The 17,040-nt window shown below is 39.7% G+C and overlaps 1 protein-coding gene across 3 annotated transcripts; it reads left to right on the forward strand.

The window, feature by feature from the left end:
* Positions 1-3,259: 3,259 nt before the first annotated feature.
* On the forward strand, positions 3,260-11,385 carry LOC127871730 (3'-5' ssDNA/RNA exonuclease TatD-like). 3 transcript variants are annotated; one of them, XM_052414885.1, is made up of 5 exons: positions 3,260-4,849; positions 5,017-5,115; positions 5,377-5,454; positions 5,861-5,967; positions 7,338-7,606. In XM_052414885.1, the coding sequence occupies exon 1, from the start codon at positions 3,282-3,284 to the stop codon at positions 4,164-4,166; it is 885 nt and encodes a 294-aa protein (XP_052270845.1). In that variant the 5' UTR covers positions 3,260-3,281; the 3' UTR covers positions 4,167-4,849; positions 5,017-5,115; positions 5,377-5,454; positions 5,861-5,967; positions 7,338-7,606. The 3 variants fall into 3 exon arrangements, with proteins under 3 accessions (XP_052270845.1, XP_052270846.1, XP_052270844.1); XM_052414886.1 differs by lacking the exon at positions 7,338-7,606 and adding an exon at positions 11,042-11,385 and having other exon boundaries at positions 3,260-5,115; XM_052414884.1 differs by having other exon boundaries at positions 3,260-5,115.
* Positions 11,386-17,040: the final 5,655 nt, after the last annotated feature.

Genomic DNA, 17,040 nt, shown 5'->3' on the forward strand with positions numbered 1-17,040 from the left:
GGCAGAGGAAAAGTGGAGTAAGTTCATAGAGGATGTAGATTATGTGGTCCCACTGGCACACAAATGTTAACCAAGGGTTCAATAAGTTACCGTCAGTGGATCCGCAAACTCCCAGGACACGTCCAAGGTCGGGGAGAAAGACGAGAGTGTGAAGGAGTTGCAGGCGCAGGAGGTGGAATTCCAGTTTCTGAGGAAATGGTTATTCCATGGCACCGATCCGCCTGATGGAGAACTTTTTATTGCCAACGTTGCTTCCAAGTTGCACTGGGTAAATCGACATTGTTTTAAACTAGCCAATGACCTGATTTGGAGGTTAAATCCCAAAAACGACAGTCTTCAATTGTTGGTTCCCAGTGGAATGAGACAGCAGGTCATGGCTTTAAATCATGACATACCAATGGCAGGGCACCAGGGCGAGTCGAGGACGATAGCGCGCGTGAAAGGGAGATATTTCTGGCACAGAATGTCTCGTGACATTGTGAAATTTGTGTCCGAGTGTAGTCGATGTGCTGTAAGCAAGAAGCCAGTTCGCAAGCCAAGAGGGGAGATGGTATTCTTTCACTCGGGTGTGCCCATGGAGAGGGTCCATATAGACTTTTTGGGACCTCTCCCGGTGACACCTAAGGGAAATCGATACGTTATGATGTTTGTTGATCAGTTTACGAAGTGGGTGGAATGTATCCCACTACCTTCCCAGACAGCCGAAGTGACAGCAGATGCCATGGTTAATCAGGTGTTCTGTCGGCTGGGAATACCCATGGAGTAAATGACTGATCGGGGGTCAAATTTCGAGGGTGAGCTGTTTTCCGAAGTGTGTAAACTGTTGCATATCCACAAGACTCGTACTACCGCGTATCGGCCGAGTACTAATGGTAATGTGGAAAGATACAATCGTACACTTATGGATGCTGTTCGGTGCTATGTCGGTTCTAGGCAGAACACCTGGGATGTTGAGCTCCCACACATCGCAGCAGCTATGCGGTCTTCGGTGTGTCGGAGTACTGGGTTCACTGCTTATCGCATTAAGCTCGGTCGGGAGGTGAATACCTCCGCAGAGTTAGTGTACCCAAGCTCTCCTTCACAAGGGTTGCCTGCTAGTGATCATGTGCTTGAGTTGGAGAAGAGTATGGTGTCACCTCATGAGACAGCCCATAAATGCCTGGGCACAGTTCAGGTCCACATGAAAAGGGACCACGATGTGCGATTAAACCAGGTAGCATATGAGGTTGGAGAGGCGGCTTACGTTCTGGATGTGGCCGGCAAAAAGGGGAAAGCAAAGAAATTGCTACCTCAATGGCTAGGGCCTGGAGTGGTTGTAAAAAAACATTCTGCTTTCCTGTATCAGGTACGACTGAAAGGAAAGAAGGTTAACGTTAACCATGATCGGATGAAAAAATGTAGGATGAAAGATTTTCCGACATTGATTGTTAAGGAGCAAGAAAGTTTCAAAAACGGTGCTGAGGGGTCAAGTGTTCCTATATATTGTGTCTGTAAAGGGGTAGATGATGGGTCTTTCATGATTGCGTGTGACAGGTGTGAGGAATGGTTTCATGGGAGATGCGTCGGGATGACTGAAGAAGAAGGTGAGGAAATTGACTTGTATAAATGCCCCAAATGCCGGTCTGGTTAAAAAGTACTAGTGAGCATGCAAGCTGAGTGTGGAAAGTGTGATTGCGAGGCAATAGACAAATGACTTGTTTTTGCTCTGTTGCAGAATGGCTGGAGTTGGTTATCGTGTTGATGGCCGGAACATCTTCTCGGAGGTAGAAGAGGCCAAAGCAAAGGGGGTGCTGTGGGTGTCCGGAAGAGATTTGGTAGTGGATCTGGGGACAATGCAGCCATTGGATCATGGTCGTGTCCATGCTGCGGTGGAGGGACAGGTTAGGCTTGCTCGCAGGAGGGGTAAGTATACCTTTGTGGCGGCGGTTAGAAAGTTCGGTCACTTGATCCTCAGCGATGAGTTCATCGCGAGGGTTTTGGGTGTGCCGAAGAAGCAGAGGACCCCTGGAGGGTCAATCTCTGATAGTTTGAGGCGGATGATGGTGGTGCCCGGGACAGCAGGAGTGCCGGCTCGGGTACCATGCATGGAAGAGTTTCCGCCCTTGTCGGTCAAGGAAGAGGTCAAAGTGGAGGGAACCTCGGTCGGAGAGGCCATACTCATCTATGATTCAGAGGCGGAAGTGGAAGGTCCGGCCGAAGTTCCCCCAGAGTTTCGGCACAAGGAGGGTGCTGATACTGTTCGGCTCTCCTCAGGGGCTGAGGACTCTAGTGGAATGATGGGCATTGAGGAAGGCAATGGGGTGAGCGTGATGTGGGAGTTGGCTCCAACCGGAAAAGACATAAGACTCAATCTCTCTGAGATGGAGGTGGATATTCTGGTTGGAGGGGGTCCCGGTTCGTCTTCAGTTGTGGAGGAAAGTGGGGATCAGATATTAGAGTGGAGGGGTGCTCCAGCTTGGGCCGTTTCTGACTTTAGAGCAGGCTCAAGTGAGGAGATAGGCCAAGACGGAGGGAGGTCGAGGGCGAGAAAGAGGGAAAAGGTTCCTGGGGGATCGGGGGTCAGAGACCGATCTAGGTCCCAGTTGACGGAGGAGTCTCCGGTAAAAGGGAGGAGGACGGAAACTGGCAAGGAATGTCCCATTTGCCACAAGCGGGTCATATTCCGACGCAAGCATGTAGAGGACTGTAATTTTCCAACTGTTTTCCGAGGTCGGACATGGGACAAGCCGCATTGGATGGTGTTAGACTCTCGGGGGTCATGTGCAATATCAAGAACCTGGGTTTCAGGTCAATTGATGAGGCCATGATTTATCTCCATCGGTTACCACTAGCCATTCCGGCCGATTCCTGTCTGTACGAGCGGGACAGAGAGGGGATGGAGAGGATATGTCGGAGGTTCCTCTGGCATGTTCCGGACGAGTTCCATGTCTCGCGGGTGAATTCGCGCGCTCTCCTGTTTCATTGGAGAGTGTTAGCCGCCATGCTGTGTCTTGGGGATGAGAGCCTTCGGGCTAACTTTTTTAACCAAAGATTCATATGGCGGGGAGGGGTTACCGTGAAAGACTTGGAGCAGGTTCTTGGTGGGGCGGTAGTGACCCAAGCGTCTGGGACGTGTCCGCCAGAGTCGAGTGTTGAGTCTGGGAGGGTCAGGGTGCAGGTGAGAGAGGTGGTGGTTGTCCCAGAGTCTGGGAGGGTCCAGTTGGAGGTGAGAGAGGTGGCCGTAGTTCCAGAATCTGGGAGGGTCCAGTTGGAGGTGAGAGAGGTGGCCGTAGTCCCAGAGTATGGGAGGGGTCCAGTTGGAGTGTGATATGGAGGTGTTGGGGAGGGATGTGGTCAAAGAGTGGGAGTGCTCTAGGAATGTAGTACCTTCTGCATTCGATAGTCACTTCCACTTGGACCGGAGTGGTCGAGTGCTCATGGTTTATTCACTGAAGAGGTTAATAGGGCATGCTGAGGGGCCTGTCCCGGAAGTGCCAGTGCAGGTGAGTGGTGGAGTTGTCGTTTTCTGCGATCCTGCCACTTACCCAGAGGTATACCCTTGTGCACCTGGTTTCGGGTCGGCCGTTGGGCTGCATCCGAAAAAACCTCATGCCAGTGTTGAAGGAGCAGTGAGGTTGGTAGAGGCGGAGTTGAGAAAGGAGGGGGTGGTGGCTCTGGGGGAAATAGGTCTAGACTGGACCACACCTGAACAGGAATGGCCCTTGCAGGAGCGCATGATTGTGGGGCTGCTGGAGCTGGCTTGTCCTAGACGGCCAGTGATTTTGCATCTCCGGGGGCAGGACAGATACTCAAGTGAGGTTAGTGCCCTCGCCCTTCGGTTGATGCGAGAAAACACCAGCCCCACACAGCTGGTGCATCTGCACTGTTTTGGTGGTAATCTGGATCAGGTGCTTGGGTGGTCGACGGCTTTCCCTCGGTGCTACTTCAGCATCGCTGGATCAGTTGCCCAGTTCGACGAGATACAGCGAGCAGCTGTTCGAAGGATCCCTCTGAATCGTCTGTTGGTAGAAACTGATTCGCCATACCTGCCGGTACAGCGAAAGTGGCATAACACCCCATCTTATGTTGGAGAGGTTGCCCGGACGGTTGCACAGATCCGACAGACGACCCTTGACGAAATCCTCCAGGCCTCGCTGGAGAATGGAAGGTTGCTCTATAACCTGTAAGGCTCGTCCGGCGGATAAATGTTTAGTGTTATGTGTTGTTAATGTGAATAAATGTCCAATGTTTAGTGTTGTGATGATGTTGATGAGCGGATTGGTGGAAGGTGGAAGTGGTCCAAGAGTGGGAGTTGTTTAGAAATGCAGCGCCATCTGCATTTGGTTGTCATTCCCTCTGGAGCCAAGTTTAAGTAGCCGGTATTGCGGGTCCAGTGGACTCGTACACCGAGAAAAAAGAGGAGGGGGGGGGGAGTGGTGAATGGATTGGTGTGGTTTTGGCCAGATTTCTGGTGGGTCATGTGGGGGAAGGGATATGAGCTGTGTGGTGTAATATATGGTGTAACCTGGGGACGGGCAGCTCAGTGGGTGGGAATAAATAATTTTAATATTCTCCTGATGACTTAAATGCCTTAGATTTGGTTATGTATTAAAAAATTATAGGGTTAAACCTTAGACGGGGATTGGAAAGCTAGATTGGGCTAGGGAGGGGGGCTTGTTAGAACGGGGAGGAGTGTGGTGGAGACCGGTTTGACTCGACAGTCCGGACCCCAAACGCGGTGACTTCTGGGAAATAGTCTTCAGTTCCGGTCCTGCTATTCTTAGAAGTATTCTGTATTTACGTTCTCCTTGGAAATCCAAGAATATCCTGGACGTTACTCAGTGCAAGTAATCCAAGACAGCGACAAAGCGTAAGTGCAGTTCTTCATCTATTGTCTAGTTTACAATACGTGTTATACTAAATTAATGAAGATGTTTCATTACTAGAGCAAAATACGATCACAATCAACCTATATCATTTTGATATCATTTTGATAGCGATTTTACCCAGACTATTAATACATTTATCACTATACAGGGATGTTCACTAGCATAAACGCATGTTGGCATGGATGCTGTCACGATTCACAAATTCGGATGTCCACCTTTAGGCAGCATTTGGCCAGTCACTATCAATGTATTACTTAATTATCAATTTCCTTTCTATCATATTTTTTACAACTTGAAGTTGTCCATTTGATGTTAAGATAATTAACCCTTTATACATTGCAAAAATGTCGAAAATAAAATAATGACACACATTTTATTGTAAACATTCAAATAATTAATTTTCTTAAATTCTTTGAAATGTTAAGTTTTGAATACATGTAGTATGATTATAGTTATTTAACGTAAAAACACATCGCTGAAATGACTTGCTTTAATATATTGTTTGCAGACCCTTCGCGTGGATATTTACTGGGTGACAGCGGTTATCCGTGTCGTCCTTTTCTGATGACGCCTTTCCTGCAGCCAGGTAAAGAGAGTACACATTTTATTTACTATGAACAACTGTATCTTAGACGTATTTATTTTATTTGCGTATCAGGGTACCGTTTTACTAACCTACTTACGCAAGCTTTAAACTTACGCAATTATTTTAAATTAATTGGATTGCATTTCTTTCAGATAAAGGCAATACAATTGTTACTTGTAATGTTCAGTTCATTAAAAATATACACAATTGTAATGTAGCAAGAATATGTGCGTAGGTCGACTAATTGCGTAAGTAGCTTAGTAAAACAGTACCCTGTATTGACATAATTAATCCATTCATTTTTATGTACAAATGTAGTTATCTAAAATTGATGAGTGTATAAAAAATGAAATGTAAATTTCAACATGTAATGATATGCATAAGAAAATCATCTATTACTTCTCAGTGTAAGAAGCTTAGCAGAGATACAATGCCGCTCACATCGGCACACGGAATTGTACAGAAAGAGCCTTTGAAATTTTGAAAAGGACGTTCCATGTACTCCATGGGGAGGTGGGTATGCCACGATTTTATAACATTAAAGTGGTATTATGCGCATTTTTTACTGTTAAATTTAACTGAAAAGAATTAACAGGTCAAACGAGTAAGTTAAAATGTGGTAACTGACCAATTATCTGCAACTCATCTTGCTACCAGTTGTTTATAAAAATATATTTTATATTCGATATCTTACGTTACCAGTCCCGTAAGTCGAAATTATCCTTAAAACACAATTGTGTCTTTGTGTCGTTTGAACGAATCTGCACTAAAACTAAATTTAGGTTCACATCGTTTATACATGACCTGTTGTCAAACGAAAGTACGGTTGATATTCAAATGCATTGTTTTTCTCTTTCCGGGATATTGTTTTAGTATGTTGATGCTGCATGAACAAATATAAGTGTACATGAAGTGAAAATACCAAACAATAAACAACGGTTGCGATAGACACCTATAAACTGTTAGATGCCCATAATATCACGTTAAAGTGATATTATGCGCATTTTTCACTGTTGAATTGAGCTGAAAAGAATTAACAAGTCAAAAGAGTTAGTTAAATGTGGTACCTGACCAATTATCTGCAACTCATCTTGCTACCAGTTGTTTATAATATATCATAATCGATATTTTACATGATTGTCCCAGTCCTCTAATTAAAATGATCCGTAAAACAAAATTGTGTCTTAGTGTCGTATGCAAGAATCTGTTCTAAAACTTGATTTAGATTCACATCGTACGTGCATGATCAGCTGTCAAACGAAAGTACGGTTGATATTCATTTTTCTCTCTCCGGGATATTGTTTTATGATGATGCTGCATTAACAAATATAATTGTATATGAAGTGAAAACACCAAAAATGGTAGTTAAGATACCATGGTTAATTTTAACTTGTATAAAGCTTTTAACAACAAAGTAAGTTAAAGTGATATTATGGGCATCTAACAGTTTATAGGTGTCTATCGCAATCGTTGTTTATTTTTGGTGTTTTCACTGCATATACACTTGTATTTGTTAATGCAGCATTAACATACTATAACATTATCTCGGAAAGAGAAAAATAATGTATTTGAATTTCAAGCGTACTTTCGTTTGACAACTGTATGTACGATGTGATACTAAATTTAGTTTTAGTGCAGATTCGTTCATACGACACAAAGACATAATTTTGTTTTACGGATCATGTGGGTCACGTAAGAATATCGAATATAAAATATATATATTATTTTTATAAACAACTGGTAGCAAGATGAGTTGCAGATAATTGGTCAGTAACCACATTTTAACTAACTCTTTTGACCTGTTAATTCTTTTCAGCCTAATTCAACAGTGAAAAATGCCCATTATATCACTTTAATGCATATGTACTGTAAATAATTTTCAGATCCTTGAAAGAAATGCAGCTAGCGTAATTTCAGCAACAGAACAGCCTGGCAGTGTCGCAAGAGGCCTATTACAAAAAGATAGCATCGCTTGCTGATAAATTAATGTCATGGCTGAAATTGCAATCCAAAAATTACAAAAAATGAATAAAATTTCTATTCATAGAGAATAGCCTTTAATTCAGACAATGATTAACCAGTTTATGTGTGCATGTATTATCATTTTCTTTATTGAATTTCATATAGTTCTCGTATTATTGCAATTATGTACAGTGTCATTAAATTTTCACGTAAAAATGCACTCATGCTTATGTTCAGAATTTGTGAGAAAAGGACGAAATGAAAAAAATCACCAGCATGTAATTAATGACGATGTTTTAGAATTGTTCCTCGTTACTAGTTCAATTTTAAACACATACACATTTCAAAACAAATAAACAAAAATGTGGTGAAAATCTGAGGAGTGATCCTTTTATGTGCTCTGAGGAGTGATCCATGAATATGCTTTGAGGAATGATCCATGAATATGCTTTGAGGAATGATTCTTGTATGCGTTGTGAGGAATGATCCTTGTATGTGATGTGGGGCTTTATCCTTATCATAATATCAAATAATGTTTACATAAAGTAATTTGCAACAACTCGTCCCGGACTCGTCTGCCATCATTTGCCGCTTGAAACATGCCGCGTTGCGGTGCGACACCCAGCTGTTCTGGCTCCATTGATGGTTCACCCTACATCAATCTCAAGTTGTACAATACGGCACAGGCTATCACGATTCGCGTGACATTGGTGGGTTTCATTCGTATCTGGCATTGTGCATGAATGTTATGTAACACACATATTAAATGCATTTAAACGCTTCAAAGTAACAAACTCAAAATATGATTGTATACTAAAATATTTATAGACAACAAAGAGACGTGCGCTTATTTAACTACGACATGCACGAAGTTAATCGTCATCGAAGTGTAAATATGTATTAAAGTGTAAACATAATGATATTTACTAATACAGTAAGAAACTGGGAAAATGTATACATACCATATATGACGAAAAACTTAAAGATGGAAAGCTAGCTGTATAAAATATGTATTTAACTGTAATTGTAAATTAATCTAATTTTAAAATGACATATATATATTGATTAAGATACCCAACAATTAGCCCTTCTAATTAGCCCTTTTGGTAATTTCTTAGATGTTAAAAACAATTAAAAAAAAATTGGGGGGGGTGGGGGTAGGGGCGTGGGGGGGGGGGTGAGAGGGGGGAATAATGTGGGGTGTGGTAATTTATTAGATGTTTACAAAAACATTTTTTTGGGGGGTGGGGGTAGGGGGGAGTGAGAGGGGGTATAATGTGGGGTGTGGTAATTTATTTGATGATGTTTTAAAAAAATGGGGAGGGGGAATATAGGTTGGGGTGATGTTGGTAAACAAGTATGCAAAATATAAAAGCAATATTAGGGGTGAAAGCGAAACAGCTCTAAGTGCATTTTTCAAAATTTCACAGGAGAAGGTTAAAACTGTATCAAATAAACACAATAAACTATAAAGGCTTTATATTTGCAAGTTTGATAGAGAATAATCTGTTTTAATCACATTTTTAACAAACATTATTGAATTTTCAGAAACAAAAAAGTTATTTGAAAAAATGTCACTTAGACCCTTTTCGCATTGAAATTTCACATTTTTTGCACTTGATCAATGTTCCTATTAAGTTTCACGATCCTAGGCCCAGGCCTTCTTGAGTTATCATCCGGAAACCACCTGGTGGACGGACCGACAGACCAACAGACCGACCGACATGTGCAAAGCAATATACTTCTTCGAAGGGGGGCATAATAAATAATGGATTTATTGTTATATAAAATAATAGAATTAGCCCATAACCAAACAAAAAGCCAGATGTTATCAGTTAATCTCATTATGAGCAATTTCTCCTTTTATCACAATGATTTATACAGTACCAAATCAATTCCTTCACATTATTATGCCACCCATCGAAGCACATGAGGGGTTATATTGTTTCCGGATGATAACTCAAGAACGTAGGGCTGTGGCATTTATATCAAAGTCAAACACATGCAGGATCTGCCAGAAAATGACATTTCGTGTTAAGGGAAAGGAAAATGTTTCCCAGAAATCTACACTGCCATGTGTTAAAGATGACTGTCAGTTAAATGCAATGTGTGTGATGGAAAAAGAAACTAGCATTCAAGTCATTGCAAAGGTTTTCCCTAATGAACCAAAAGTAATGATTGCTATGTTGTTAGAACAATCCAAACATGTTGATAGACATCCAAAAGGAAGACGGTGGTCAAAAAGCTTCATTGGAACTGCATTGCAACTGTACAATCGGAGCCCAAAATGCTACGAAATGCTTTGTGAAAGCAAAATGTTGGTGCTGCCATCAAAGAGGATACTTATCCAATACAAAAATGCGTTGAAACCAGAACCCGACTTTGATAGCTCGGTCTTCAAATGGATGTGGGAGGAAGCCAGTAGACGTAAAATGGAGGAAAATCAACGAATTGGTGGTATAATATTTGATGAAATGTCGATTCAACAGGACATACAAATAGAGAAAAATGGAAGCGTTCTAGAACTAAGTGGCTTCACTGATATGGGGGCAGAGGGGGACGCCTTTCGACAGCTGCGAACTGGAAGTAGGGAATAGGCAATAGGAACCCACATACTGCAGCTTCTCTTTCTATGCTTCAACGGGTTCCGATTTCCCTTTGCCCACTTTGTGACTGATAATATCCAGGCATCGGAATTAGATTCCTTATTTTTGCGGGCAGTATACTTGCTCTATACTTTTGGATTTAAAGTGATGTACATGTACACTAGCATGGACGGCGCACAGGCAAATAGATCTTTTTTACACCTGTGTGTTGACAATTTCAAAAGTTATGTTGCAATAAGCCCCTGCACCCCTCAACCAGTGGCATTTATTATGGACATATCACACGTTCTGAAGAAAATCCGCAATAGTTTACAAAAAAGTCGGGACCGGGAAAAGAATGTTAAGTACACAAGAACTGTCAAAATCAAAGAATATGAAATTCACTGGGACATGCTTATTGTTTTTTATCTATGGGATCGGCAAAACGGGCTTCAACTTCATCGAAAATTGACCAATGAACACGTATACTTGGACTCTCAAACAAAAATGAGAAATCACCTTGCTGAGCAAGTGTTAGATGCCGACATGCTGCATGCTCTGAAGGTGTACAGGGAAAGTTTAGGCGAAAAAGGTGCAGCGTTAAATGGGCTTGTTGAGTTGATAGAACAGACATCACAACTCATTCATATATTCAGGGATATACGGCCAATAAAGGACAAACGTGATAAGCGCTTAAGGCAACTTGAAAGCATTGACACATGGTTTACGGATTGGGAATCAACCATACAGCGAGATAACTCTATGTCAAAGAAGGAAATGTCAGGATGTATTTTGTCAGCAGTGTCATGAGGGCATTCATATCAGCATCAGAGGATTCATAAGTTTGTGTAAAATGGGGCTTGACGTTCCATCAGTGATTACACCAGGTTTGATAAATTCTGATGTTATTGAAAATGTGTTTTGTCAGCAAAGGTCTACTTATAATGGCGCCAATGCGAGCCCAAATGTGGTTCAGTACAAGAAAACTATAAACAGTATAATAATAGGATAGACAACCATATCCCATAAATCCAATGCAGGAAAATCAACAGCGTCTGTTCCATTTCTGGTGGACATGAAGGCCAAAACAAAAAGGAAAAAATCATCAACGACAGTTACAAGAAACATCAAAGCCATAAGTATATGAGTGGTGAGGGTGAGTTAATATTTTCTCTTTAAATGTCAACAGATGCATTCTTGCATCTTCTAGCATGCGAAATTTGAAAATATTTTGACTAAAAAATATATCGAACCTGATGGGCAACATCTCCTTTTGTCACAATGTTTTCAAGGACCAATTATGTATTAATCCTTTTTAAAAAGCATGTGTGCCTAAACCCCAAATGTGTCTGCATACACTCAAAATAAGATTGTTTTGGATCATAATCATCACACCTTTTTATTATGCATTGACAGAAACAAGAGCTGTGTTTGTTAAACACAATGCCCCCTACTGTGCCGCTTTGAAGCCATATATTTGACCTTTGACCTTGACCTTTCACCACTCAAAATGTGCAGCTCCAAGAGATACGCATGCATGCCAAATATCGAGTTGCTATCTTCAATATTGCAAACTTTGATCTTGACCTTTGACCTTGAAAGATGACCTTGAACTTGACCTTTCACCACTCAAAATATGCAGATCTATGAGATACACATGCATGCCAAATATCAAGTTGCTATCTTCAATATTGCAAAAGTTATGACAAATTTCATAGTTTTAGGACGGACAGACTAACTGACTGACAGACAGTTCAAAAACTGTATGCCACCCTTCATGGGCATAAATAAACACGACAAAAATCATAACATATCAGGACTGTAGGTAGTATGAATCTCAAGTTATTTATCAAAATCTATTTATCTATCATGGACCTTTATTGTACCATATGACATTGACCTACTGACCTAGTCATCTACTGCTCATGACCAACCTCCATACCAAATAATTATGAGGATTGTATTTTGTATAGTTCTCAAGTTAGTGATCTGAAACAGTTAGGTCTACTGACCAACATACCGGTCTACCTACTGACCGACCGAAATAAGCTAAGCAAGTAATATAACCCTACTTTTTAAATATGGGTTTAACAACTAAATGGAAAAATTGGGTAGAAACTGTATAAGTAAATTTTACAAGTAGTATCTAGCTCTCTTCAACAGTTGGGTCTGTCAACATGGGCTGCTCCTGTGTGTCATCTTCATTGTCTGCTTGGTCACCAGCAATCATAGGCCTCTCTTGCCTGCAACATTGAACACTTTGAAATGGAAGAAGGCCGAGACTTCAGTTCAGGTAAATGCTACACTAATAACTCTTTACCAAACGATAAGAGTTTATGTCTGTTGAATTTTGTTCACTTAATAAAATGTTTTCAAAGGATTATAGTGTTTAAACATCTGATCAAAATTGATATGTGCAATTAAATAAACAATAATTTTAATGAGGGGAGGGGTGCTCACCTTTTTTTGTAACGTTCAAAATTTAAGATTTGACAAAAAACTTTTTCAGTATATCTATGCGGGTCCATTATATACATATGAACATAATTAGTTAAATATAACACGCAAAAACAGCTGCTCAAAATGCTGTTTTCTTACCTACACCTGTGGCATATGTTACTCTTCAAGTATGTTAACAAGAGAAGAAAAAATACAAGTTTGGTGTATTTGTTTGACGCCTTCCTATTCCTGATAACAAAGTGTCAACAAGTACATTTTTTAAAATAGATTATTGCATGAAAAAAATAGAACCTCCATTTAAAGTTGTCTACTACAAATTGTTACAGGCTCACAGGAGTTAAAATGTACATGAAAATGCTTTTAAAGCAGAACTTATTCATGAAAAGATCAGGATGCACTTTTAACCCATTTATGCCTAGCGTCTAGAAAAAGGCCTTGGCAAACAGCGTACACCCAGATGAGACGCCGCATGATGCGGCTTCTCATCAGGGTCTGCGCTGTTTGCTTTCAGGAATTTATGTTAGAAATATAGAAATAAATATACCAGATATCGCTAATTTTGGAAATAAATTGATCCACTTTAGAAGGATGGGAGAGTCCACTAGGCATAAATGAGTTAATGCTGAGTGTTGTAATCATTAATGAATGTGTTACATGCTCATAATACTTAACTTGTGGTCTGCTTTGCACATTTCAAATATGCCATTTATGTTTTACGTATAAGGGTTCCTGTATAATAGGCCCAATGAAACACACCTTATTTAGTTCGAATCCAACAAATCTCTATCATCTGCCCCATATAAAAAATCTAATGAAAACTTTGAAATGACTGAATAAAGTCATAAACAAGTAATATTTTAAAAACTTATTTGTATTAAGCCAGTCTTATGTGTGTCTATAGTTTTAAAACCAATCAACTGTTATTAAAGGCGGTTCTTTCTTTCTGTTGTCTTTATTTATTGCACAACAGGATCGAAACTAGTCGCTGCCAAAACTAATTCAAGCTAACAGTTGAATATTTACCTTATCTTTATATGGCAACAGCTCTTATCTGTCAGTGTTTCCATTGGGATCTGATCCATGAAGTATGCCACTTTCTTTGCAGGTTTCAGTGCATATCTCGGATGGTAGTTGATGGCCCGCAGTCCTTCTGGTCTTCTTGTATGTTAGAGTGCCACTCAAGCTGCCCAGGCGGGAATATATCCCTAAAGTCTACCTCAACCCTGTTAAAAAGGTTGTGTGTAAATACATATATAAACATTCATGACAGTAACAATGTAACATGTTTTAAAACGTGTCTAATAGAACTAGGGTTTTCTTACAAGTCTCCACGCTTAACAATTTTGAGCATGTGCTAAAGAATTATTGAGTGTTTAATTATCTATGTATTATGTGAGAAAATATTTATTTGTAATCAAGTTCAAATGAATTTCATTCACACCATGTTGAGTTCAGACAGCCATTTATGTTCAGTATTAATACTTGTTCATGAACCTGGCACAACACAATAAAAATTGTAATGGAATACTAAGAAATTCAATAGGTAGGGTACAAATCATTGTGATAAAGGGACATATTGCTCTTATGAGAATATTTGTGTGAAACATGGAAATTGTTAATGGCAATATCTGTAGATTTATGTGATATGTGATAATAAATAGACCTTATACATGTCATACAAAGAAACATTGTTATACTATGAAATCACAATAATAATTATTCATATCCTGAAGTAAAGATATTTTTTTATTTAACTATCTTATTTCATTAGTTTTGTTATAAAAACAACTTCAATAGAAAGTCAAAATGCTAGTCTCCTTGTGACATTTACTGGCAAAGCATCAACAATATGAAAGCTCCCACTCATTTTAGGCCTGTTACTGTACCTGTCAAGTGTCATTCCTTGTGCCTTGTGGATAGTGAGGCCGAATGCCAATTTAAGAGGATACTGCTTTCTCCATGCTCTGTTCTCATTCATAGATGGATTGAACACTGAAATATAAGAATAATCTGTCAAATGAAGTTTAATTTCATCTCAGTCGCACCAAATGAAATTATAAAGGAGATTTCTCTTAAGGTAGCGCACCTCTAATGGGCACATATCCAAATATAATCTAAGTAATTATTTTCTTAATCAGCATCATTTTACTGAACTACATGCAAATTTGTAGGTAGGCTTTCCATGCTTTTTAAAAAAATATACCGATTTTTTCAAAACCACCCCCACGCTCGGCTTTTGTCCAGTTTATTTTCACCCCTGGGGTATATACAAGTTCCATAATTCATTCAAATTTCCAAATATGGGCATGCAGTTGGTGTGTACAGATGCTGTAAAGGTGTTTAAAGTTTAAACAAGATGAAATAAGTATTCTTTTACAGACATTTATTTTTTACAAATTTTTATCTATGGAAGAGCGCCATGAAATGTAAGTGATTTCAGCCAAGTAAAAATTGGGTCGGTTAAAAACAAAGTGTCATAAAATTCAAAATAGTATCATTTAAGTCATATTTTAAACTTAGTTTTTATAGAAACACTATAAACAGCAAAAATACCAAGAAATAGACAGATTTACCGTTCGTATTTTCAACAGTAAATCACCCAATTTCGTCATAACGTTTTAATTTTAATAATTGAAGAATGTGCATAAAAAATGCAACATATTTAACAATCAATATAGCTTATATGCCATATTAAATCAAATTACGTTAGAAAATAAATAAAACGCGTCGCAAAAAAGTATACGTCGTCGGCAGGATTCGAACCTGCGCGGGAATATCCCAAAAGATTTCTAGTCTATCGCCTTAACCACTAGGCTACGGCACCTAATAGTAGGCTCTTCAACCTTCGAAGAAATCGCGGGAAATCATTAGAGGTGCGCTACCTTAAGACAAATTGTTTCCCATGCTTATACACTCATAGGTCAGCTTGGTGCAAAAAAGATGTCTTCCATGCATGAGCATCATACACACAGTTGCATTGTTACTACCTAACCTTAAAGGTTAAGGCAACCAAGCTCCTGTCAAGAGATTTTGTTTAGCTCCATTGATACACTCTCGCATCTCGCACAAGACGACATTTGAAAACAGTGTGCCAATACTAGAGAAGTTGCTTATAAAGTCATAATAACCCAGTTATCATATTGCGTCAAACTTTTCAAGGTCAATTGATTAATAAATCAGCATTATTAATTGCTTTCTGCAAATTGATTAACTTAAATAAGAGTAGTCTTCAGCAAAATCATCCCATGCACAAATGAGTAAAGACAATTTAAGGAGAATATTCATGTTTACATTTGTAGAAGGTGTAGAACAGATGGAATTGTTATCTTACCTGTGAATGTAACTTTTTGTACAGTGATGACTTTGGTGAAACCTTTGAACTGGACTTTCACCCCGTCTGTTTTACTAACACTGTTGTCAACTCCACATAAACCATTGTAGAGTTTGTCAGAGAGGTTCTGGATTAGGATAACAGGACAACCAACCTTCAGAGCCAACCTTCAGCCATAATATTTTGGAGCTGTTTTGTCCTGTAGTAACTCGAGATCTGAACCTCCGTCTTCAGCAGAGCTTTGACAAAGTTCTGTTGAAGTCATCTACCAAGTCATTTTTGGCAAAAAGCTTGATTGTTGACTGGCCAGGAACAACATTTAAGAGGTCGTCTCAAACTTTTTAAGAATGAAGTACTTTTCTGCGTGACTAATCCAGAAAACACTTCGTTAATAGCTTTGGTTAAGGCGTTTGTGCTTTCAACCCTTAAGTTTTCCTTCAGAACCACCTTGTGTGTGGGAACCACTCATTGAATGAATCATGTTCAAAGCAGAACTCCCCCCTCATCTCTGTATAGTCGGTTGGCTACAGGTGGAAGTTGACAAAAGTCACCGCACAGCACTATCTGATGCCCACAAACGGCTCTTCCCCATTCTTAAGACGACACACTCTTTCAATTAAGCATATAGTTCGCTTACTGATCATGCTTATTTCATCAATAATTATACAGTTTGTGCTGTTGACGTTTTCCAACTGTGGCGAATATAAGAACAGGTCACAAATATCTTCGGCACCATATCTACCATCCATCAGGCCTAGAAATTGATGAATAGTACTTGCCTTCACATCTTGGCTATACACAGAACAAGCTATTCCTGTTGAACAGGTAAATTTCACAATTTTTCCTCGCCTTGACAGTTCTTTACTCACTTCATTGACGACGAAATTTTTCTCCGTGCCAGCTGAGCCCAAAATCAATAAGTTGTGACCTTCAGTGGCTAGCTAAATAGCTTGATTTTGCAGCTCATTCATCTTCAGTAGTGAAGTCAGATAAAGTTGTACGCCGTAATGAATCCGTCACGCCATAATGGTGGATGACACAATTCCCAAACACTTACTATGCACTCGAGTCGAAAATCGTCTTCTACTTCGAGAACACATACTCTAGTCCACAGGTGGTTAGCGTGTGGCTATGATATTAATTAGTGAAAACATCATTTTGAATGATAAATAATCATATTATAACGAAAAATTAACTTTTCTGAAAAAAAAAATTTCACTATCAAATATATATATAACAAGGTATGCA

Source organism: Dreissena polymorpha, chromosome 3, assembly GCF_020536995.1.
Source record: "Dreissena polymorpha isolate Duluth1 chromosome 3, UMN_Dpol_1.0, whole genome shotgun sequence".
NCBI classification, from domain to species: Eukaryota; Metazoa; Mollusca; class Bivalvia; order Myida; family Dreissenidae; genus Dreissena; species Dreissena polymorpha.

Excerpts from the sequence above, each read along its gene's own strand:
- LOC127871730 (XM_052414886.1), top strand. The coding sequence starts at position 3,282 with ATGGGAGGGGTCCAGTTGGAGTGTGATATGGAGGTGTTGGGGAGGGAT.